The sequence below is a fragment of the Taurulus bubalis genome, assembly GCF_910589615.1.
Source record: "Taurulus bubalis genome assembly, chromosome: 17".
NCBI classification, from domain to species: domain Eukaryota; kingdom Metazoa; phylum Chordata; class Actinopteri; order Perciformes; family Cottidae; genus Taurulus; species Taurulus bubalis.
This window is the reverse complement of record NC_136605.1, coordinates 13,738,179-13,763,780: the sequence shown is the minus strand read 5'-3', so window position 1 is coordinate 13,763,780 and position 25,602 is coordinate 13,738,179. Positions and strand designations below refer to the sequence as shown.

At 43.2% G+C, this 25,602-nt stretch overlaps 1 protein-coding gene across 1 annotated transcript in view; it reads right to left on the bottom strand.

The window, feature by feature from the left end:
* Window positions 1-25,602, bottom strand: part of prkar1b (protein kinase, cAMP-dependent, regulatory, type I, beta) — a gene marked incomplete at its 3' end in the record, with an annotated part of 56,541 nt that overhangs the window by 15,791 nt on the left and 15,148 nt on the right. Inside the window, exons 3-5 of the mRNA XM_079232524.1 lie at window positions 24,735-24,826; window positions 7,120-7,181; window positions 3,665-3,711 (exon numbers count right to left, since the gene is read on the bottom strand). Of these exons, the coding sequence (XP_079088650.1) occupies window positions 3,665-3,711; window positions 7,120-7,181; window positions 24,735-24,826 (201 nt within the window). The remainder of the gene's footprint in view (window positions 1-3,664; window positions 3,712-7,119; window positions 7,182-24,734; window positions 24,827-25,602) is intronic.

The window sequence follows — 25,602 nt, the reverse complement described above, 5'->3', positions numbered from 1 at the left end:
CATGCAACTGCAGGTCAGGACGAACAATCAAACAACTGTGCTTACTGGATCATGAAGAGTAAAGCTGGAGCAAAGACTTGCAGAAAAGGTGGTACATAAGGACTGCAACAGGAAACACTTGTGCTGTATCGAATCAGCACTATGCATAAAGTAAAAGGGGGCTCATAATGAACAGTATTCAGGTCTCGAACCATGCATGCTGTCACAATGTGAATATCTACAGCAAACTGTATGTAGCTGGTGGTAATTAAAAAGCAACAAATTAAAAGTCCTGGAAGGTGGAAGAGGCTGTGTTGCTGTATGTGTCTGTTTGGAGTTACTTGGAGTGTGTTTCTCTGTCCATGCCCGTGGGCTGCAAAAGTGTGTGAGAGAGGTTCTGTCTCTCTTTGTCTATTGGCCAGCAATTGTTTAACTGCATTCCCAAATGCCATATCTACGATAATAGTTAGAATTATAATGATGAATAATAAATAATAATAATAATCATCACCATAATAGCCCTAATAATAATAATAACTCACAAAAATGTCAGATCCAATTATCTGTGATTAAAAGGCACTTTGTAACGCTTTAAAGTGTCCAACTGTCGGTTGCAGTTTGTAAATATAACATTCAAACTTGGCCCCTCCTCCCCAGACACCCGGGCACACCCCCTGATTGTTGTTAGCCAGCGGGTGAAAGCAAAGCCCAGATTCAGTCTCGTTTTAAAACAAGCTTTGTCCGGCTGGCATTCTGCCTCGCTGTATTTGCAAGGGGGGGTCAGTACTGTGTGCACCATTTGATTATCTTCCTCTTGGCTGTTTGCTTTTACGTTTTCTTTAGAGGTTGACGCAGAGAAACGTCCCGAACACAAGAAAAAATGCAGGCCGAGGCGGGGCAGGGTCTCTGCAGACACAGACACACATTCTAGTGAGTCATAAATGATGTTTGAGAAGAAGACTTTTTTTAATAAACGTATATTGACTCACAACTACATTATATTGTTACAAATCATAAGTGGGTGATGTAATGTTTATATGCTAAACAGGGGAACTTAAGGGTTACCAGATATTTAATATTTAATTTTTCAACAAGATCATCTCACAATTTGGAATAAAAGCTTTAATTTCCTTTGCGGTGCACCCATATAAATACAGGCCAATTTCTGTAACTGAATACAGTTGTGTGCAGGCATGGATGGGTGTTTACATCAGTGGTTTTAGGCAGTTTATCGGATGCCAGCAGATTTACACCCCTGTCTAATGAGAGACATCTCCGCACTTTAATAACCTCGGCTCTGAGCTTGAAGTGGTTCAGTGCCTGAGATGGGGCTGGGATGCAGCAGCTGTCTGCAGAGATAGAGGGGTGGATTGTAGGGAGAGAGGTGAAGGAGACTCAGATGAGCACGGGGCTGAGGCCAAGGATAGGTTACCCGACTCGGGTGCAGAATGATCGGATCCTGGCTCTGGGTGCAGATGCCTAAGATTCACTGTTGGCAGACAGAAAGGGGTTGAAGTCCCAGCCCAGAGCAGGCCGAACAATAAAGACACAATGTGATGCTGCAGCTGCCGGATTGAGCTCCAGACCAACTGTGGATGTAATAAAGCAAACATGAAGATAGTTTTATGGAAAAATATGAGATAAAGAGCATGAATATAAAATATCGCTCTTGGATATCTCAAGTTACATCTCTTTCTAAAGAGAGGTGTTGCCATGCCATTTTTCGTAAGCCCAAATAATCATCCAGGGAGAGGGATCCTCCTCGGTTGCTCTCCTGAAGGTTTCCTTTCTTTTTTTCCCCGTGAAAGTTTTTTTTTACTGTTTTTTGGGGGAGTTTTTGTGAGGTCCCGGGACAGGGAAGTTGTAAATTTGTGATTTTGGACTATACAAAATAAAATGAATTGAATTGAATAATATGTGTGGATGCCTGATCGTGTTAGTGTGACATAGCCCGTCAAAGTAAATGCAGGTCTCTTAATGTATGTGCCGTTTGATTTAATTAAACAAACGTCACGTTGCATAACAGTTCTCTACGTTACAACGTGGCTCCGAAATGAACGACTCATTAATTAATTAAAGCATCCTGGAGAAGCATCAGTTCCAACTATACGTTCCTAATTATATGCTGATGACTTTCAGCTTTCCCAGTGAAGATGTCCTAATCTGCTACATGCGTCAGCGAACAGGCTATGTGTCATTTGCTTGAAAAAATACTTGCAATGGCTCTATTTTTGGCTCCACCTCCAACCTGTTTTCACTGATGAAAATTTACTTTGACGTCTTTGACATTTCCGTTTTCCCTCCAGTCTGCAGACAACGTGGATAAAGAGAGACTAATTTACAAGGTTGAGAAGTGACACATTTTAAATGCCACAGCACACCTTGTATATGTGTTGAAGGAAATTGGGGAGCTGCTGGGCAAACTGCATTATCAGACAACTATTATAATTGTCGCAGTAATTGACAGTTATCAGTCTTCATGTACTGTAGTTGCAAGCCTATATATAACACACACAGTGTGCAAATCACAAAAATCCTTCTAGTTGAGAAAAAATTATGTTTGTTATGAATAAATAGGTATTATATAAGGTTAACTAGACCAAGTGGTTTCAACACTGCCTGTTTGAAAAGAGACATGCCACAGATTGTAAGATTAGTGGCAAAAAACTAAAATAATCTTGTCTCTATTATGAGAGGAAGATTATCACACGTTGAATATCAGCGCCTACACAAGACAATCAAACACTAAGGATAACTGAACAAAAGAAAAAAGACAGAATGTCCGCACAATTCGTGAACAAAACACCTAGTTAAATTAAAAGGGCAAAATTTCATTCGAATAAGTTTTATTCCAAGGCTAAAACTTGAAGCCTGTTCAGTCTAATAAAGTTGAGGAGATATAATCCAGAGTGCAGATAATCTCAGTTTTTTCCTATTTTGTGACTCATCTTTTACGAGGAATGGATGTGCACACAGCTACCCTTCTGTAGAAAACAACCAATACCGTTACACCAGTAACTTATCTAATCACATTTCACCCAAAACAATGATAGTCAAAGCAGCAACGTTTATTCAGAGTTAGCTGTGCTGCAGTCTTTCTATCAAGGCACCATCTCAGTGTTTATACACTTCCGTCTCTCAGGTGGGCCGACAAAAGCGTGCTCGGCCAAGCTTGCCAACCTGCTTCTCTCCTCTTACCCACCGTGTCTGTGACCACCGCTGTAAGCGGATAAGGTCACTTCCTGTTTAATTTTCCGTCAGCTCCTGTTTTATCTCTGCACTTAACTCTATCGCTCTGCGTCTGGCTCGCAAAGACAAAAGACGTTCGCAGTTCGGCTCCCTTTGCGGTGCGCTGGACTCCACAGCGCCATGTTCAGATTGCCATCAGAGTGGAACCGAACTTTGGAGAGAACAAAACATGGGGGCAATCCAATACAACCTGTCCATTGTTAGAGGAAACATTGTCTCAACATGAGTGGAGAAGGCTGGGTTTTCCCACCGAGTCAAAATCCTTCAGATGGCCTGGTCTTTGAAACAGGTGAATACATACAACATATTGGCACACTGCACACTACAATCCCCTTTATTTCTAATGGTTTGCTTATGTCAGTTAAAATGAAAGAAGTTACTCTAAAGAGAAATTAGTGTTTCTGTGTGTGTGCTTGTCTCCATGTCAACCACTTACGTCCACTTCACCTTGGTCAATCACATAGAAGTTGTCTCCTTCATCGCCTGGAGGGGAGAGACAAGGAGAAACACAGGAGTTTGTGAAAGAGCAGGGAAAAAAAGCGGGAATAGTACCAGGAGCGTACACTTTTTTATTACTTCCACCTTCTGCTTAAGTTGTCAACGAAGGATTTTTAAACCATTAAATCTAAATAGATGCATTGGAATACCACTTTCTGTGAGCTGGGGAACAAAAAGTAATCCAGAAACTTCAACATAAACACACATTTGTTCACACACACTCAACTTCCATCCCTTCATTTAAAATCACTGTTAGATTTCTTGTCTTGCTCTTTTTTCTTTGGGTCTTTATTAGTTACGGCCTCTGAAAGCTTCAGGCCAGACAAAGTGTCAAAGATGATGCCGACAATTTACTGGGCCTGGCAATATCTTAAACAGGGCTCTCGCCAGCAAACAGCAATGCATATTACCGTAATGCTGCTTGCGTAGCTTAAATAGCCTCAATAATAGAACATTTACAGAGACACACATTTCTTTTCGTAGTCCTGTTGATATGTTTGTTTGTTGAAAATGAGGCTATAATGCTGAAAACACATCACAACAAAAAGAGACAACTTGGTGCTGTTTGATCCTTAACACGATGGGGTAAAAAATGTGAACAGAATAGTTCAGAATTTCACTTCCTTGCTGAGAATTAGATGAGAAGATCAATGCCAATCTCATGTATGTACAGTCAGCCAGCCCAATCATGGGGCTGGGATGCATCCAATGGAGCAATCAGCCAGTTAGCTTATAGTAGTTTAGCATAATAACTAGAGAAAACAACCAGCTTGGGTCTGTCCAAAGGGAACAACATTTGCTTCCTAGAGCCTCTAAATATTACTAAGTAACACATAACACACCATATCTTGTATCTTGTACAAGCAGAGAAGTTGTTGTTGTTACCTATTGTCTGCTTGTCAAAAAGACAAAACGTGCATCAACAGCAGCTACAGATCTACAGCTGGATTTGTTTGTTGTTTTGTGTTTCCTTCACCTCTCTCACTGGCTAGGTCCGCTGCAACTAATCGCTAAGTATAGTTATCAAATGTGCACGACTGGCAAAATGTTGTCTGGTTTGCTGTCTGGTTCCCTGTTGTGTCATTGACATGGGCATGCTGGGCTTTCAAAGCTGACCCTTGAAGAGAGCCATGGGATCTGGTTGGTTGATGTCCACTAAAAGCATCTCGTCTGGAGATAAGGCTGAAAAATGGTGAAGCGTTCCTTTAATTATGGTATCCGTTACATGGGGCTCAGGGGAAATTATGAAAAGGGACTGACAGCCACATATGAGCACACTGTGGAACTCTCACTGCAGCTCACTCTTCCAATGAGACACAAATGCAACTCCATTCAGAGGTACAAGTGGGTGATGATGCATGAGTTTACATGACACAAGTATGCATGCGTGCATTTCGTGAGGGTGTGTATGGCTGTGTGTGTGTGTGCGTGTGTGTGCGTGTGTGTGTGTGTGTGTGTTCTTGTGTGTATGTTCACCTTAAGAGTTGAAAGGCTGAGAGCACCCTGTGTGCAAAGTTCATTGGAGTTCACACGGCTAATTAATACTGAGTGGAGAGCGCTCGTTAATCATACAGCGCTATTAGTCATAGAAAACGCTCCTTGTCTGTCTGATGGTCTATCCCAGTGGACACACACACACACACACACACACACACACACACACACACACACACACACACACACACAAACACACACACAACCTGCTGCAACCTGGCCCTCTTCTATCTCCCGCTCCCTCTCTCTCTCTCTCTCTTTCATCTCATCTATCTCTCTTTCACTTCCCTCTCGCTCTGTCTTTCCTTTCTTCTCCTCTTCCTGTCTTTTATCACATTGAAGCACATACACACACTCACATGCAGACACACTTTTGGTGGATTCTTTGTTTTGCGCCCTTTCAATCCCCCTATGCTTGAGAGTGCAGGCAAATATTTGACCAGCACGTGCACACACACATAGGCGCACACACACACACACACACACACACACACACACACACACACACACACACACACACACACACACACACACACACACACACACACACACACACACACACACACACACAGGAAGGTGTAGTCAGTGTGGCCTTGTTTCAACACAAGCTAATTTCCGTTAACACTGTTAAGGTTCTTTGACTTTGCTCAAAAGGAAAACATGGGTTGCATCCTCAGCCTGAGGCGTTTTCCTACCCACAATGCAGCATGATGCACCATTAGGTCAGACATGTCCATCTTTCAAGTCCATGTTGAAAATTGTTATTTCAAATTTGGAATCATGACTAACATTTTCCTTTGAACCCGAGAACCAATCGCTGATACCTGCTAAATTAGTTATGTCAGAAACATCAGATGAAATGAACTTGATACCGCATATTAAATAGATTACGATGAAAATACCTCTATACTTCATTTTGCATGTTATGATTCTTCCTTTGTTTAAATACCATTCAAGCCAGAGGGCCGATAACTCCTAGGTGTGTCTGAATACTGTGTGATGGGCCAGTAACAGGGGTGTTTTTTTAAGCTGTACAGTAGTCCAGACATTAGCAATGACATCAGCGCCCTATATACTGTATACCATACTCTATGTATATAACAATGGACTGTCTGGGACTGGGGGCCCTACAAAGTTAGCTAGACTTTATTATCACCAAATTAGGACTGATATACCTCTGGATGCTGTCTCAGAGTGGGTGGGAGTGACACAGCGAGTGTTTGTCCAAACAGCCGATAGCTTTACTTCACTTAACGTCTAAGAGAGTGTGTGTTTGTATGGAATGCTCCACAAGTATAGGCTATGTGATTGTATGTAGGTGTGAACACAGCACTATCTGAAAGTGGGCATTTGTCTCTGAGAATGTGCTTTTTAAATATGTGATTAAACATGTCTATGTCTGTATGCGATAGGAGTTTAGGGGTGAGGGGTACTGGGAAAATACAGCCTGGCCCCGCTAAGCTCTGTGTTCCCTCAAAGTCCAGGGATGTCTAGAGTGAAGGCTTTGAGGACTGTGGTTCGGCAGAATAGAGGGACCTGACATCTGGTGCACAGTGGGGCAAAGAGAGGCAAGGGGAAGAAAAATAGAAGTCGTAGGCCAAATGAACGGGAGCGGCAGTGTCAACAGATGCAATTTGTTTTCGATAAAGGGCCCTTTATTTTAGCGCAACGACCAATGTAGGCAAAGCTCGGACTGCATGGCACACAGGTGGGAGGTGAAATCAAAGTGAGTTGTTGGCGTTTTGGCACAAACGATTTTGCACTCCACAGCAAACTAAAGACTTGGACAAGTGGACAGAAATTGCAACACAGAAAGTTCTTACACTAGTCACATTCCAGATTTTTAGGATTATTAATTACTGAACTAAAATTGAGAGAAAACAAAATAGTTGCACATACCTTGCTGGATGACTGTTTCCCCCCCAATGTGGGTGACTGGGAACATGGCATCAAATATGTCACTGAAGAAGAAACAGACAGAGAGGGAAGAAGGAGAAAGAAGAAGGAAAGGAAAGAAGGACAACATGGTTATTTACAACACACATGCTATGACAATACATTTCATTTAGCTGACGCTCTTATCCAAAGTGACTTACAATAGGTTAATTCAACTATGAGTACAAACGGTATTACGGTAATTTACCCCAGAGAACTTCTGAATTGTTGACTCACACACACACACGAGTTTGTACCGAGGGAGAGCGTCATGATGGGAAAGACAGGGCGGCCATCGCCACTGTATCGACTCAATCTGTATCAACCGGTAGCACAGCCAGAGAACTCTGGATGACCCCAACATACACACACACACATACGCTTGCACTAAACGTATACCCACCTGAATGTGTGCACAACTGATTAATTATCATCCACATACAAACTACTATTTTCAGTTAAAACTGTCATAATGAACAGACGTATGCCAATAAGAGCATCTGCGGTTTATTAGAACAAAGTAACCACAGTTCTTCTCAAATCATCTCAAAAGCAAGAATTTAACTTTTTGCATGGCAATGGCATTTATTAGCACTAATCTATTACTACTAGTGTTTAGAATGATCTTTGTTGTATGTAAGTCCCAAACAAAACACATTATTATCATCAGATCAAACAACATTGCAACACTTTAGCCACTTTCTGAGCATCTTTACATCGTATTAAGACTAAATGTAGGCTTCAGCATGACTGTGTGGTTTCAGCGCATGATCAAAGCCCGTATCTCCGTGTGTATCTTCTAAAAAGAGGCGCTGAGAAAACAAACAAAATGTTGGCTGTGCCTAAGCACTTAATTTCTGTTTCAGCCCTACAGGAAAAGCGCTTGTTAGACTGTTCCTAATCGGGCCGTTTAAATGCATGAAGCCTCAGCAGATTAAAGTTCCACTGCTGAGATGTGTTGGGACAAGAGAAAACTCTGTATCCTTCCTCTCTGCTGGTCTCGCACCTTCAGGGTATATTTATCTATCTAATCAGTTGCATACCACCCGTCCAATAGAGAAATATAGAAAAAACAATAAGAGGGTCAGGCATATCAAAGACATACAAGACCTGCTGAGTGAACATGGGGCAAGTTTGAGCCTGTTCTCGAATATGTAGTATGTGTGTCACAGAATGTGTGCAGCAGTGTGTCTGCGTCTGAGTGTATGTTGCCTCTGAAAACACACAAGTTTGTACAAAATAATGTGTGGGTGTCGAACGCGTCTGTGCTCATGACAGGAGACTAGACTCGGCAGCGCTTGGAAATGAAAAAGCTTACACAAACACACAAACACACCTTCCTGCTCACTACAGACACAAGAGTGTTGCTTTACATGATCCTCGCCAAAAAAGAAGAAAAAAAACTACAGCTCAACAGATTTCGGGAAGAGATCTGAGGATGTTATTGAGTGGTTTGGAAGTGACCGGACCCTGCTGGTATTTGTTTATGTGACACTGAATAAAAAGCAGACTTAAGAAGCTGGATTTGGGCCAGCTACACCAACAGGTAGGCCCTGTGCAATGCAGCTGGCCACTGACTTTCTCTCTCTCTCTCTTTCTCTCTCTCTCTCTCTCTCTCTCTCACACACACACACACACACAAAAAAACACACTTCTCTTTGAAGTGTAAAGCATGGGCTAAAAGATGCACAGACACACTCTCATACAACCTAGCCTTCATGTATGCACATGGTACTATGCATGAAACCAGAATACTCAGTTGTGCATGTCAACACACACACATACACACACACACACACACACACACACACACACACACACACACACACACACACACACACACACACAAGTACTACAACAGGTTTGAGCACGGGCATTCTCGATAAAAACATGCACACTGGCACTCTCGTACGACACACAAACTCGTCGGCTTTGATGGTGATTAGTCAGAGCAACATCTGCGAGAGTGCCCTCAACTCTCCTCACATCTGTGAGCACCTGCTCCTGCATGCAGTCTGTTTATTAATGGGAAGCTGGTCACGAAAAAACGAATAATATTTAGACAATGAAAAATAATTACCATAGCAAAAGAAGAAAGTCAGAAGAGTAAAAATATAGAGGGAACATACACAGATTTTATGACATTTTATGATAAAACACTATAATACACTACTGTTCAAAACTTTGGGGTCACTTAGAAATTTCCTTATTTTTCAAAGAAAATCACTGTTTTTTTCAATGAAGATAACATTAAATTAATCAGAAATACACTATACATTGTTAATGTGGTAAATGACTATTCTAGGTGGAAACGTCTGTTTTTTAATGAAATATCTACATAGGTGTATAGACGCCCATTTCCAGCAACTATCACTCCAGTGTTGTAAAGGTACATTGTGTTTGCTAATCGCATAGAAGACTAATGGATGATTAGAAAACCCTTGAAAACGCTTGTGCAATTATGTTAGCACAGTTTAAAACAGTTATTCTGGTTAGAGAAACTATAAAACTGGCCTTCCTTTGAGCTAGTTGAGTATCTGGAGCATCACATTTGTGGGTTCGATTATACTCTCAAAATGGCCAGAAAAAGATAACTTTCATGTGAAACTCACCAGTCTATTATTGTTCTTAGAAATGAAGGCTATTCCATGCGAGAAATTGCGAAGAAACTGAAAATGTGTCTGGGTGCCCCCAAACTTGAACGGTATTGTATATTCTATGGGACAAAATATATTTAAATGCTGTCAGGATGGGTTGTATTTTGGTATGAGCCCATTCGCAGTGATGATAATGATGATGATGCTGTTGATGATGATGCATCACACAGCTAAGTAGGAGGCTCCAGTCTGAGACACATAGTCATAGCGAGAGGATCAAAGGTGAGCAAACCTGCGGTTAGGTAATTACCCATGACCACCTCTCTCTTTCCATGCCCTGCCTCCCGCTGAATGCATCAGTGAGCTCCACAAAGACACTTATGCAGGTAATTACTTCCCCTCGTCTCTACCTGTCCCTCTTTCCCTTTCTTCATCCCCAACTTCCTCCCTGTCACTTTTTCTCTTCCTCTCCCCTCTCGATTACCCCTTTTCTCTAATTCTCTCGCTGCCCCACCTATTTCCCTCATCTCTCGGTCTATCACCTGCCTATCTCAGATGAAGTGATTAATCTTGCCCTTTCCGCTACCTGTAGCCCGTCTGACCTTAAGTAAAGGTAGACCCCCCCCCCCCCAACAACAATGGGTGTGCTGTTCTGACAGAGACAGACAGAGGGACCCTGCAGACTCTGAGGGGGCTAGGAAGTTCACCTCCACCCTCGGGAGGAAGACGGGGGTTGTGTCATGGTTCAGATATGTGGAAATACTTCCCTGCAACACACGTGAACATGCATGTAAGAACACATACTCAGAAAAAATGCAAAAATACACCCATGTAAATGCCCAATTGCTAATTGTTTTTCAAACTACCCTCGCCGATATCATTCTTATAGTTTGTCTCCCTGAGCACACGCGCCAAAAGCCATGATGGGAGTTATAATCGAAATGGATACAATTAGAGAGCAGGGACACCTCTATGTAACGACCTGCATTGCATTGTGTTGTGCTCAACATGAAACTTTTTCCCCTGTTGTCAGATTAATCGAGCCACAAGAACATGTAGCTGCCACGTCATGTTGCAAGTTATACCGCACACTAAGTATCTGTAAACACGCATGTAGGTGTCTGTTTGTGTGAGAATGAATGGAAAAGCTTATGTGAGCCTTCACTCTCTCTGATACACATGCACACAACTACACAGCCACAGCCTATTATTGCTCTCAAACAGCCATAAAAATGTGGTTAGCTTGGGGGATTTCAGTCTTTAATGAACTGAAATCAGGCCTGCTTGTTTTAGCTGGAGTGCTTGTTGTTCTTCCTCGTTGGTGTTGGCGGCCTCTCCCTCTCTCGCTCGCCTCACCTCTTCCCTCCTTCCTCCTGCTCTCTCCTGCGACACAGCTCTTTGTTTGTTGTATCTCTTACCTTACTTTTTTTTTAGGACATTCTAGTGTTGTGTAAAGTGACTTTGAGTACCAAGAAAAGCGCTATATAAATTAAATGCATTATTATTATTATTATTATTACTGCATTACACAAAGCCCTGCCATGATGCCATGAGCACCAAAGGGCTCTTTAACAGTGCAGCGTGCCGCCATGTCTTTCTGTTACCTAATGGGCCGCAGGATGTTGAGTTCCACGAGCCCTTAATGGGGAACGCACTCGTCCGAGTGGAAGACGTTTAGCAATAAGCAAAACAATCAACAACTGCACAGCATATGGGAACTTTCCGGCTCTCCAAATTGTGTCTTGGCTTGGCAGAGAAGGGCCACTGGTTTGGCTGGCACAATGTTTATGCCATTAGTGCTTGGAGGATTAATTTCCACTGCCACAGTTGATTGTAATTCAGATTGCTTATTCTGGCCGATCAGAACAATAGTCTTTGTTTCACAAGTCTGCAAAATTCCACGATATAAGTACTGGCCTGAGGAATATGTGACTATATAACTTTTGTAGGCTGAGAAAGGCAGAAGAGTGAGATGCTGAGCAGAAACAACCCCGACAGGGATCCATGGAAAAACATACAAGGCAGCAATGATCTGTTGAACAGAATCATAGACAAATTAGTGCTGGAATTTCTAAGTTTATTACAATACCTTGAAAAATAATGATGTTCAGTGCAATTTTCAGTACCACAGGGAACAATTGACATTTAAGGGCATACAATTTTAGATTTTTATCAAAAGGTAAATAGCAGTGTGTGGGTCAACTTGTTCCAAATATTTAGAATCGACATCTATCGATACGTCCATATTTTTGAATAAACAGAAATCCAAATATACACCTGTAAAACATAAAAAGGTCTCCTCCCTTAGGTTTTCAATCTCCTGGGTGACTTGTTAAAATAATCTATGCTTACTATAGTGCCAGTGGCAGGTTGCTATATGGAACTCGTGCGACACTACTGCCTTTTGTTTGGCTGCCAGGTGAAGAGTTGTGATGAGTCAGCACAATGTGAAAAGCACAAGCAAACTCACAAAAAGCATGACAACATGAATTAGGTTTTCACTGATGATGGAGGTTAACTGACTTGCCTGTTGTGTGACTCATTATGGGTATATCACAGTAAGATGGAAGATATCTTTATGAGGCTGACTAAGTGTTGTACAGTTTAAAGTTTAAAGTTGAGCAGCCAAAGTTACTCACACGGAACAACCAACTCCCCCCACTGAGCTGTTAGTGAGGACACAATGACATTCGTTTTTTAAAACAACCTAATTACATTAACTGGTACACACATATAAACACACACACATACACACACACACACACACACACACACACACACCGCTGACAATAGGCCGTAGTTTTACAGTGAGTAAGAAAGAGTAAAGGGGGAGATGAAGGAGGTGTAATTATACAGCACTGAAACCTTCAGGGAGGATATTTATGACATGAAAGCTCTTGGCACGTGCCCCGTCCCTCCCTAAAGGCTTCAAGAAAGCTGGAGGGCCCAGGCCATGCCAGCTGCTGCCCATTTCTTCACATCGGCCTCCAAACAGTGTCTTACTTAATAAAGACTCGCCACAAAGATCCCCTCTGTCCACCAAATCACAACCGACGTCCACTTTTAAAACTACAGTGACGATTTTGAACAATAGAGGTGGGCAAGATACTTTATAATACAACAGCTATTTCAGAGAACATGCCTTTTGATTTCATTTTAATTCCTGTTAATGTTCAGTCATATATATCTTGGGCCAAACGGACGAGTTGATTATGGTTTGTTTCGGGAAAACTAAGTTCTTCTTGGACATCACAAAAGTCTAAGAGAAAATGAAAGGTGGAGCTTATTGAGGAGGCAAAACATATCCAAAAAGCAAAGCATCTGTGTGCACATATTTCTGGCTGTAGCTTGTGGCAGCACCATAGCTTTCTATCATCTTTAGTGCAGATATAAAAAAAATACTAAAGCTGCATAGTGTTATTTTTTATGCACACTGTTGTAAAGTTTACCTCTGTTCCTCCTTTTAATATGGTTGAGTTTATTTTTGAGTGATTCTGAGTGTATAGGCACCGAGGTGGTCCCGGAGGTTTACAGGTGGACATAACAGTTTACGGCTGGTGGCAATGACCACTTAGAGACGGTCGACAAAGTGGGAGGAGAGAAGAGGCCAAGGCCAGACGAGGAGAAAGAAAACCCTCACTTTTCTAAAACTCAACGGGCCTTTTCCCAATCGGCCCTGGGCTTCGGTTCTCGGCCCTCTGATAAACATCATAAGCTCCAAAACAAACGTAGAGTTTTTTTTAACTTTGCAATTGTCCATTGCACACTAAACCTTTTGAAACCTTGAATAGAATTTAAGAGCACCTCTGACTGATGTTTCTGTCTCTAATCTAAGATCTAATGGGGGCTAACATTTGTATACGTTGAGATCTAAAGAGGTCTAGCTTGAGTAAGCTGTGTCATTAAAAGTTGCATTTAAAACCAATGGATTGCAGGGAGCACACTGCGTTAAACCCACACACCTGGCTGATGGCTTTATAAGGGGTGTAAACCTGACTGCCTCCCGTATCCACAAAGTGGAGAAGAGTGTACTCGAGCACCTGAGGGCCACTGCTGGTGATCTGTGTGACCTGAACACTGCTGCTGACACCTGCTGAAGAAAAACGTGTCATTTAAATGTAGTGCGGTGCTCAGACCACCTGAGAGAAAGTCTCATCTCTAAAAAAATTCAAGTGCAGTGTTGAGGCGCACAGGTCCAATTTCCATCTGACATATTACACATAGATACGTATAATTAAAGTGTGACATCTATTAGAGCACTGATGAGATGCAACGTTTTCTAATGTTGAAAAAACCCTATTACACCCCAAAAGCTTGTTTTTACTTACAAGTGTCTGGAGAACTGATTGAGCCTCGTCAAATACACACCAGATCGGTCAGCAAACTATAGGGAGAGTTTAGCTGATGATGTGACACCAACATAAAACATACTGTTGTAGCTGTTGTTTACATAAAAAGAAGCATAGTTCTGCATCTACATGTCCCGTTTCTCACTTCAAACTTAGTCCGAAACTTGACATTTCTGAAACATGCTGGCACCTTTTTCCATATTGAAAATCAGAATCAGGGGAGAAGCTAAAGCTGAATGGTGAGGGCGTTTTCCACATAAGCGCTGAGAAAAGCCCTGAGCAGTGAGTCTCCTGGGTCATTTACCCGATGGCCGCACTGTTTTCTGCGTGTCATTGCCTAACGGAGACGGAGGGAAAGACTAAGTGACACAGTAGCTTTCCTCAAACCTTTGAGCCTAATTGAAGCAGTAGTCCTCAGATACAATATCAGACTGAACTACCACTGAACTGGAACTGACACCTTGGACTCTGCTCGCCTGCCAATGCAATCCGGCCTTGTCACACCCTTACCATGCCCAGTACCGAGAGGACCAGGGCTCTCCTCACACTCACACACACACACACACACAGGTTGGCATCAGGGAGGTGAGAGGCAGAGTTGCATGGCAGTGGAAGAAAGGACCATCCTGAGGAGGAAAAGAGTGAGAAAAGAAAGAGGGGGCAGTTGATGGGAGGATGTGAGGAGAAAGGAGGATGTGTTACAGGGTGGAGAACAAACACCAAATACTTTGACAGGATCTTGATTGTAAATATATGCCTCATCAGAACCTTTGATGTTCAAAATCATAGGATGATTGTATGCCACTGCGGAGAATAGCTGAATAATTTTCCAGGCAAAGTACAGGCAATACAGTAAAGTTAGCCCGTATCACATCTATGAATCATTTTAACGATTTGAGTTTGATTAAGAGTGGGGATTATATTCAGCTGCGTCTGCTGCGTGCATTAAGTGTGACAAGGCTGTTTAACAAGCCTACCTGATGATCCAACACACACCACCTGCTGATGCAGCCATGATGTCATCCTCAAAAAATCACAAACATGTCCAACCACGCAGTCTTTCCCTTTCTTTCCATTTCCATTCTTGCATTCGCTCAGTAGCGAATTAGACGGCCATGCTCTTGATTAACTTCACCAAAACTTTACCCTTTGGTTCACTTTAACTGTTTTTTCTCATGCTGTGGGTCTATTACACACTCCAGTGCTAGCGTTTTCTCACTTTCCTAAGGCCCTCTGTCTCGGATGTTTGTTGCCCCAGGACAGGAAAAAGCGAGCTCTTCCTCCACTTAGAGAGAAAAGGGGTCAGGCTGAATCAGGCGCTGACAGAACTAAGCCTCTACTGCTCGTATGTGTGTACAGAGGACGTGTCACTGGAAGGAGAGAGAGAGAGAGAACATAGAAAGGGATACATATTCTCTTCCTCATCTGATGTGAAGAGATACATTAAAAAGAGTTACTCAACTGAATGCATAATATATTGTGTGCAGGTGCCAAGAGTTGTGTCTCTCTCTTTCTCTCTTTCTCCCTTTCTCACTCTCACACACACACACAGTGCACATATCCTGACACGTCGCTAAACATCACAAGACATGCCGCTGTCCCGCAGGCATGTCTTTTCCTCTTCACCGCTCCCTCCCTCACTCCCACCTCACGGAAGACGAGCATTAGAACAAGATAAGCATTTGAGAAGTGGACCGGGACACCAACTCTCTTTTGTTGAGGTTTAAACCTGAGAGGGGTTAACGGGACGCAGCGCATTATGCATGCACGCTCAAACACATAGGTACGGTGTATATGCTGCAATTGAGACCAAAGAGCAAACTCTGAAAATGCCCAGCAGGGTCCGGGGAAGAGGGAGGGGAGGATGAGTGGATGATTAGATGCGGGGAAAGTGAAGGACGAGGTATCCGCTGTAGAAATACTGGAGGCAAAAACTTGTGTGTGTGTGTGTTTGTGTGTGTGTGTGTGTGTGTGTGTGTGTGTGTGTGTGTGTGTGTGTGTGTGTGCGTGCGTGCGTGTGCGTGCGTGTGTGTGTGTGTGTGTGTGTGTGTGTGCATGAACCCCATCAACCAGTACTGTGAGCAGTGAGGTAAGACGTGCATGGAGGAGAGAGAAATAGTTGACATTCAGTAGCTGACACCTGACTGACGTAAGGCCTTCCCTGTTATAAACAGACATCTTTATCAGACACACAGCCTGCAGACCTGGAGAGTGTTGAACAGCCAACTAGCACCCTGTGTATAATGTGCTAACACCGTGGAATGTGCTAATGTTAGCAACTTGCTAACTGGAAACGTCTTTCGACTGTAACAAAAAGACATGGAAAGTTGCTGGATACAATTCTCACCATTTGCATTAAAAAAACATTCTCGATCTTTGTGCTCCTGTTAAAAAACAACAACATTAAAGACATCTTGGTGTTTTTTGTTGTTTCTCTATAGGGACATTTTTTAACTTTTTTACTCTTTAATTCCTCTCCCTTTCTCTCAATAGCATTACATTAGTTGTTGTTGCTGCTTCTGCATGTTAATGATGGAAATGATAAATAAATCATAAATGTTTGTTGAAATGCAAGAAATGTCCCTGCTAATGTAAAAACAGCGGGATTGTAATAGATAATCAAATATCAATTTAAATATAATAAATCATGCAGCCCTAAAGCTGAGAGCCCACTTGAAAGTTGAGTGACTGTATGCACTGTAGAAAACTAGAGAACAGCATTAGTCTAATCCCCTGAAAAAAACACATTGCTCTATGATGACCTAAATTCTATAACACAAGCTCTTTGAGACACATTCAAACTTCTCAAGCATGGAAATGAGCTGAGCACCTCTAATCTAAATGAAACTCAACCAGAGTGACACCCACAAACCAACGAGGAGGTCATGGGAGAATTAACACGCTATAACAAGACTGTTGTCTGTGCCTGTACACTGGAACCTATCACAGTAGTGTAGACAAAGCAGACGGGATGTATACAATAGGAGGCCATGGGCCAAGCCAGGCTATTCTGTAGGGCGCTAGGCTGCTCTGTCCCCAGCTAATGCGTGGGTTGTGCTTTGGACCTGGCTGAGCTATAAAGGCACTGAAGGGTTGCAGGAACATCATGTCCTCACAGCAGGGGCAAACCCTGGCTAGGAAGTCACTGTCATGCACAGTCGCACATTTACCCTACATATTCATTCACTTGAGATAAAACGTGCCCCTGTCCATGATCACGCCCTGAGTCACTCCTAATCAATACACTCCTACAACTGTACACACACGCCTCAGTGTGACTTTCACTCTCTGCAGTTAAAGTGTGTTTGAGGGCCATTTTGTTGGGAGAGATCAAGGTGAGATTGAGGTGATTTGCTCTCACTGTGGACATTTGATCAAACTCCTGCTCAGACCTAAAATCAGAGGCCAGTTTCTCTCCCCTTTTTTCTCTTTATTGCAAGACATACATGCACACGCATTCTATATGCATACATGTACAGAAACATACATCCACACACAATTTGTTAAGCATTCATGTGCATCAGTCAGATAGCTTGCACTTTAGTACCTGCACATACATACATGAACGGGAGAACATGCCGACACACAAAAACTCCCTCCCTCACATTGATGTTATAAGCAGCTGAAAAGGCAGGGATGAATCATAGCAAGCTGGAAAGCTGTCCTGCAAAGACTCTGGGGTACATTTTGGAGGGAACACAACTTTCTTAAAGGACTCTAGACACTAAAGCAACTACATGACTCACTGCTTTCCAAAGAGTTTGGATGGAGAAAAGGATGGAGAAAGGAGACAGGGGGCGAAAGAGGCAGCAGGGGACAGGTTGAAGCACAGCAGAGGGTATGAGAGAGGACAAAAGTTTCCAGCAATCTGTGCAGTTGTGTGTGTAACTGTGTGCACTTGTTAATGCACATAAAGGAGTGTGTTTATCTGCACTCGCTTGCAAGCATGCATTCATGTACAGATATGAACTTCCTGCAAATGATATGTTTGTGTGCGTGCGTGCCGTGTGGTTAGCATGGGCGTAAAGGTGTAGTTGTCTGAGCGGAGGGACAGATGTATGTGCTGGGGGAGGAGAGGCTGCTGGCCTGTTAGTCCTCTGTGCACTGGATGGTCGTGGTTCAGTCAGGCCTGCAGCTCTCCTGTGGAGAGTGACCTCATCGCCTGGCCCCTGGCATTGTGGCAGCAGCACAAAGCCATGCAGGGGACGGAGAGATGAATGTGGGGGAGGGACTGGACGTGAGTGTGGATGTAGATGTGAATGCGCCTGCATGACTGAGACAGGGAGAAAGACGGGAAGAGAAAAAGGGGAAAAAAGAGGACCACCACGCTCTCAGGAAGAACGAGGATGAGAACACACAGAGAGTCAATGAGGGAATCCGTAAGACAGGAAACACAAACATACACGCAAACAAATAGACTAAACATCACACAACAGAAACCTGCTGATTTATTCATGCCTTTATTGCACAGCCCGCCATAAAATACAAATCACAGACACAGTGAAACAGTTAAACTAGTCTTCCACCTGAACACACAGAGAAGAAAGTCCTCTCAGTGACAAGAAAAGACACACACTTAGCCACACTAAAGAGACTGCAGGACTCTTCCTTAATAGTCGTTCCAAAAGCATGTGAAAAACAGATTTTTATGGGAGAAGAAAGACAAAAAGCCATCCATTCAGGGCCGCTGCATCCTGTTTCACCTGCACTATAAACCGCCAGGAAGCACCGTCCACAGGGCATCACGTCAGACAAGTGTCCAAACACGTGGACACACAATCTGCGTGTATATATTTGTGTTCAGGACCAGGACTAGAGTGGCTGACCAGCAGAAGCTAGATTCAAGATAGTTTATATTTGTATTATCAGTGTGTGGCAAAAACACCCCCTAGGGGCTGCTTGGTGGTAACAGCACACTCTGAGTCTCACTGTGTGCATGACGATGAAGACGGAGATGTAAGTAGTGTGTGGCGGTAACTGTGCATTTTGTCATAGCCTACCAAAAAAACCTGTTGATTTTAACAAAACGGCGTGTCGATGAAGCCATTCACCGGCGCACAGAGCTCAAGCTCAACATTTACTGATCTGGGACCTGATTCAAATAAAAGCTCTTAGATATGATGATGATGCTGATGATGATGCTGATGATGATGCTGATGATAATGATGATGATGAGAGCTGTGTTCATCTGATATGGCTGCAGAGCACACTATCTCCCGTCTTATCCTCTTTGTTGCTTTGTCCCTTCACACAGGCCTTAAATAAACTTCCGCTGGAACATGAGACGATCTCTCTCGGGCAGTTTTTTGGTGTCTTTCACTTCGCTTTTGTTTGTTTACTCAAGTTTTCTGTCTCTCACTGATTTAGTGATTTGTTTTTACACCTCTTTAAGCACGCACACACACACACACACACACACACACACACACACACACACACACACACACACACACACACACACACACACACAAAGACTGCCAGTACACTAAAGATGTTCCTTGTCCGTCGGCAGGGGCTAGTGGGGAAGGTGCAGAGGTCAGGGTTTAGGGGTCAGAGGTCAACTAATCGGTCACTTCATCAACTCATTACTCTGCTTCTTAATAAAAGGATTAAAGCATGCAGGGTGAGGTAAGCACCACCTCTTTACAACCCTTTCCCTCATTGCATCCTTTGCTATATTGTTGATTGTTGTATTGATTGTGCTCCTTATGTAATGGTATTCTTCTCTTTTCATACATCAGGTTCCGGTTCTCTTCATATTACAGATAAAGTGCTGTGTTTGCTCGATTTTACAATCGGGGTCTTGAACTGAAGAGATTTAACAACTCCTGCTACCAGATGGTAATATTATTTTGGAATATTGGAAACACTGCCAAGACAGCTGAAGGAATGGGATAACCAGGGTTCCCTCTTCTCTGCCAGACAATGTATGTGGCTACACAGACAGCAGGGCTTCTCGTGTCTGGTTTGTCCCGAGAGAGTGTTTTGTGGTATGAGGGCATTAGACTAATGCATGCGGACAGGAGAGGTTGATGATCTATTTGTTTGTGTCAAGGGAAAAATAAATGCAGCTCTGACAGATTTCCTTGAGCCTCTTCCTCTGTAATTAATCTCTCTCTCTCAATGTGCCCTCCTGTGTCTGTCGCGTGTGCCTGCCTTCTCTCCATCGTTACATTTATACATTAACAAAGTTGGAGATCATCAAGGTCATCTATCCAGGTGTGTAAAAAAAAAAGAAGTAAAAAACAGGCCAACATTAACACATACAGCACACGGTCTACTGCTATCAGAAATCTTCATATCACTTCAGGAGGTAGTTAGATAAGAAACACTATTACAGTAGAAACTGAGAGAATGTGTGTTTAAACAGGCGATAGCGAGATTGACCGCCTTAAAATACTGATTCTCAATTAGCATTTAACAGAGGAAGTGGTGGATTAGATAGGCTGAGGGTGCACCTGGACAAACAGGCTATGTGTATGTGCACACACACACACACACACACACACACACACACAAGCCTGTAAACTTGACATCCATATCCAAATTGGTACACAACAGTGTGACCCGTGATTCTTTCTGTTATCAACCCTGGCGCTTTCTTATCAAAACTCTCATCTAAGTGCTGAAACCAAAACGGAATAATCGCACATCCAAATATTAAGATAATAGTTTCAGTCAATATGATAACGCCATGGTTACAGTATTGAGACAGGTGGTTGCAGGCTGATTGGAGTGTGAGTAAAGCAGGCTCTGCACAATGTGAAATCAAACACCTGCTCCCAGCTTATCGTGTGTGCTTGTGTGTCTGTTTATGTGGGCATATCTTAATGAGGTCATTATGGCAGCTAAAGGGAAGCAAATAGAGGGGTCTACCCGCTGGCAGAGATTCAGACGTCAGTTTAAAGACCAGCCACGATCAAAGAGATAAACAGATGGAGACACTTTCCCTTGATGGTGCACTAAATGTGCATTCCCTCACAGTTTGTATTTTTTACCTTTATGACCTTTTTGTACAGCAAAAATACATATTCCTAACAGTGCACTATATGTACACTGATGTAATGCACGAGTGCTTTACGAATGTGTGTCTCTCAGGAAAAACCTGAATGATCTATATTTAAAATACTTTAAGAAAAAGAAAACCACACGCTTTGATCTCTTTATCTCTAAAACCTCCTCAGTTAGGGGTTAGTGTCTGCCTTTTAATTACAAAAAACTGTGTGTAATTGAAATCTGGAAGGCAGAAATGTGTCACTTTCAGGCAGCTGAGAAAAGATGGACTCAGCGCACACACACACACACACACACACACACACGGCTGGTGGAGCTCAGAAACTTTGAGGCCATAAAGTTTGACATATGGAATGGCATGTTAATCAAAGACTCCACGCTCCCAGCTGGAGCAGCCTCAGTGGGAACATAGTCTGACATGCACACTCGAGAATGTCCTCATGTGTGTGTGTGTGTGTTTCTCATGATAATGTAATCCCTGTCATCCTTTGTAGTGATGGTGGTATTTCTGTGCCTGGTTTTGCACGTGCGCCTAGAATGTGATCGCTACACCCTTTTAACATTACAAGGGTTTTATACATTTGTTCTTCCAAACCGCTCCATAACTTCACCGTTTATATCTCCATTAAAACTGTATGTTTATATAGTTTACGGGAAGGATTTGCTTGATTACATTAGAGAAATCTCTTGAGAGGGATGAAGCAGAGCAAATAGTAGGGGTCTCCATAGCAGAGAGAGAGGCAGTACCACATCTCTCTAGCTTCTTTTTATTTGTCTCTGCCTCTTTCCTTCTCTATCTTCCACCTTTCTTTAACGGAGCTCAGGTGGAACAGGACATAAACTGTGAAAAAAGGTGTTGAGCTTGTCGGGAAAACAAATGCCTTGTCTCATGCTCTAAATACCCCTCTATATTCTCTGTTTTCATTCTCTCTCCAGAACGCAATCAACCACACACACAGTTGCAGTCTTTGCATTTTAGAACAAGTTGAGGACTGGCGCTATATATGGAAAATGTAAATGTTCAATTATATTGAATTGAATTGAATTGTGTACATCTAAATCCATGGTGGTCCTCGTGTTCAAAACTGGCAGATATAAAGCATGATTCATATAGAAAACTCAAAATATGTATTATGTATGTTGCAATATTATTATGGATTCTGCTGTCAAATTAAAATGCGTGCTAATGTGCAATACCAGAGCACAATATATGGCTGCTGCAGAAGCAAAAACTATTTGAAAATGAAAAAGTAGAAGGCAGCCTTGTCAAAAATGCACTGCATCCAGAACCTTTCTGGATTCCTAGAAAGGCAGATCAGTAAATTAAGACAGGGTGAAAGATAATAAGACAACAAGGAAGAAACAAAGAAGGCTTCATTGTTTTCATCTTGCTCATCAATGAAGGGGACGACGATAGCATAATATAGTGCTAATGGGGTAAGAAATCGTGTGGAGTTCAGCTTACATAACCGCTGAGTGACTAATCACACAAGATGTTTCCTTGACACACAGACAGCTACTGGCTCTTTCTGTGTCACACACACTCAGCCCTCAAGTAAAAATGATCATTTAATGAATGTTTCAAATCATTTATATATTGAAGATATTGCCAATGCCAACCAGCATTCAGGAGAAAAAAATACATCAGAATTTTTTGCATGAAACCATCTGCCAGCCAAGTGATGCATGCACTGACCCACCCCTCTGATGTCAAGCACAGGCCCACACAGCAACGGTCCACGCTCACAACCTACCCAATGAGACCACATGTGCAAAAACATCTGATAACCCGAATAGCCAGCTGTTTGTAGAACGAGGGAGGAGGGAGAAACAGAGAAGGAGGGAGAGAGAGAGAGAGAGAGAGAGAGAGAGAGAGAGAGAGAGAGAGAGAGAGAGAGAGAGAGACACGACTCCATCTGCTAATGTACGTCAGTCGCTGACAGCTCTGGCACATCAGAAGAAGCCAATATACTTCATACCGTGACTTCATAAATGCCACGACAGAAGGCATCAACATGCAAAAATTATCACGCTGAAGCTGAGATTTGCTTCGTTTTCCGTGTTGTTGCCTGCAGTAATAGGAATATACACTGCTGTAGTCTGATATTATACATCATTTAGATTACGCTGAAGTCACAGATGCATCTTCTCAGTCAAAGTTGTGTGCCAAAATTGACCAATGAGAGCATGTAGTGTGCTCTACAGCAACTGAGCCTTGTGCAAAGCCCTGCTGGTTGCTGTGTGCAGTTTCTCATAAATGCCAGAGGATCACATTGGCCATACATCAATACGCTTCTGTCGGTAGGGGCTCAAGGCACGACAACCGCAACACAACTACAATGTGACCGAGCCACCAACCGGCCGTCCAGCATCATCAGCTGGAAGTGAAGATTGTGGAAGAACAGAAGAGAGGGAGGGTGAGTGGAGAGTTATAGAGGAAGGGATAGCCAACTATCTGCCATGTCACTGGCCAATCTAGCGAATCAGACATGGTTTTCACGAGCTAAGATGCGCTCAGCGCTGCTAACTGCATGCTCACCCACAAATGACACAACAAGAACGCATGTGTGCACAGCATTAACGGTTGATGCTAGCTGTGTGTAGCGAGACAGCAAACACGACAGCCAGTCGAATAAATTCTACATCATGCATGGTTTCATGGGCCGATGACGACGCCATTACAGAGCTCGGCATGCCAAGGGGCCCTGAGTACATTAGAACCTGATGGTTTATGGTCTGCTGCCACATATTTGTGTGGTGTAACTCTAATCTGCCACATCAGCCACCCAAGTACATGGTTTTTCAGACTGTCCGGACCGATCACATGTTGCACTCTGCTCGGGGCTGCTTCAGAAGCACTGACGTGCAATCAGAGGTCTGCGTGCCTCTGCCAAGGAAGCACGGCAAATTGTCAGCTGACGAAAGACTGGAAAGAGTGTGTTTTGGGTTTTGGTCCTCGCAGGCTTTAGCCAACAGGAAAGCTCCAGTGTTTTTTACTCTCCATGGGGCATAATGGATTCTCCCCGCCAATGAAACACTATTCCGGCTGGCGGCCGCCATCTGAGAGCCTTTCCCACAACACCCCCTCTTCTGTCAGAGCCAGACCCAGCCATCACTGGAGATCTGGGACAGATGGAAGGACGGAGAGACGATGGCTGAAGAGAGGAGGAATGTGAAAGAACAATGAATAGGAGCAGATGGTAAGAAAAAGGGAGGGATAGAGATGACTATGGAGGACCGTTGATTTCTGGGCAATGTATATGAGCGCCACCACCCATATCTGAATACACAACATGATCCTGACATACAGACAGGTTACCATGACAACCAACAACACAATACAACACACACAGCCGCATCCCGTTGCCCCTTTCGCCCCCCCCTCTGCTGCAGGCCCCTCCTCTTCTGCTGCATCTGTCCATGTTCCCCCCCTTCCGATGAGCAGGCCACACAGTGACCACGAGGGCAGTGCACGCTGGATCAATGGTCTATTCATGAATTTATCAGCTTACACACATGCACGCATAGTCCACACGCACATTTGGATTGCTGGCATCACGCAGGATGTTGTGCAAACTTATCAAAGAAGCCAGTGAGTTGGATCACACATGTTTTGTACCTTCTTTCATTATCGTCCAGGTGAGCAAACAGCACATTCTTGGAAATGGCTTTGGCCAAGGCGGTCATGGTCTTGTAGTCCTTCGGGATCACCTGTGTGGATAGAGCAGTAATGTCTATTACAGTATACTGCATCAACACCATGCAGGTGGACAAGAAACCGACCAGCACACACACATAATAGGCCTGACTTCAAAAGCAGACTAAATTGAGTAATTAAAGAGCAGCACATTGGCAAACTCTGAAAGGAATATCCCACAAGTGTGTCTGCGTATTTTTGGGAAAGCCCATCTGTTCAGGGATTACACTCAAAATATCACACAGCCCCTAAAAATTCACAAGGGGCCTGAACTCATTCATAAAACATGCATTTTCATGTCCTCCCATACTCTGTGGTGTGTGTGTGTGTGTGTGTGTGTGTGTGTGTGTGTGTGTGTGTGTGTGTGTGTGTGTGTGTGTGTCTAAGGGAATGGTAAAGTATGTAGCCACAACATAGCCACAGAAGGCTGTATTTATAAAGTGGCATCCCAGAAGAAACGTTTTACCGAAAAGTGGAGAAAAGCAAAAGTAAAAGAAAGAGGAAGAGGAAGAGGAAGAGCGATCAGCGTACACTGAACCATTCTTACGGCAGAATAACTTGAGGAGTGTGTCTGTGTGTGCATGTGTTTTGTCTCTGGTGGTGAGGGAGAGGAGGGGGTAGGTTGTAATTACGTTAGAGCAACAGATGTCTCCACATGAAGAGCACTGTGCACAAAATGCACACAAATACACACACAAAACCACATCACATATGACTTAAAAAGCAAAAAAATATGTATCTATCTGCAGCACTCGGGCCTGGCTGGACAGGCCCGAGAAAGAGAGTTAGA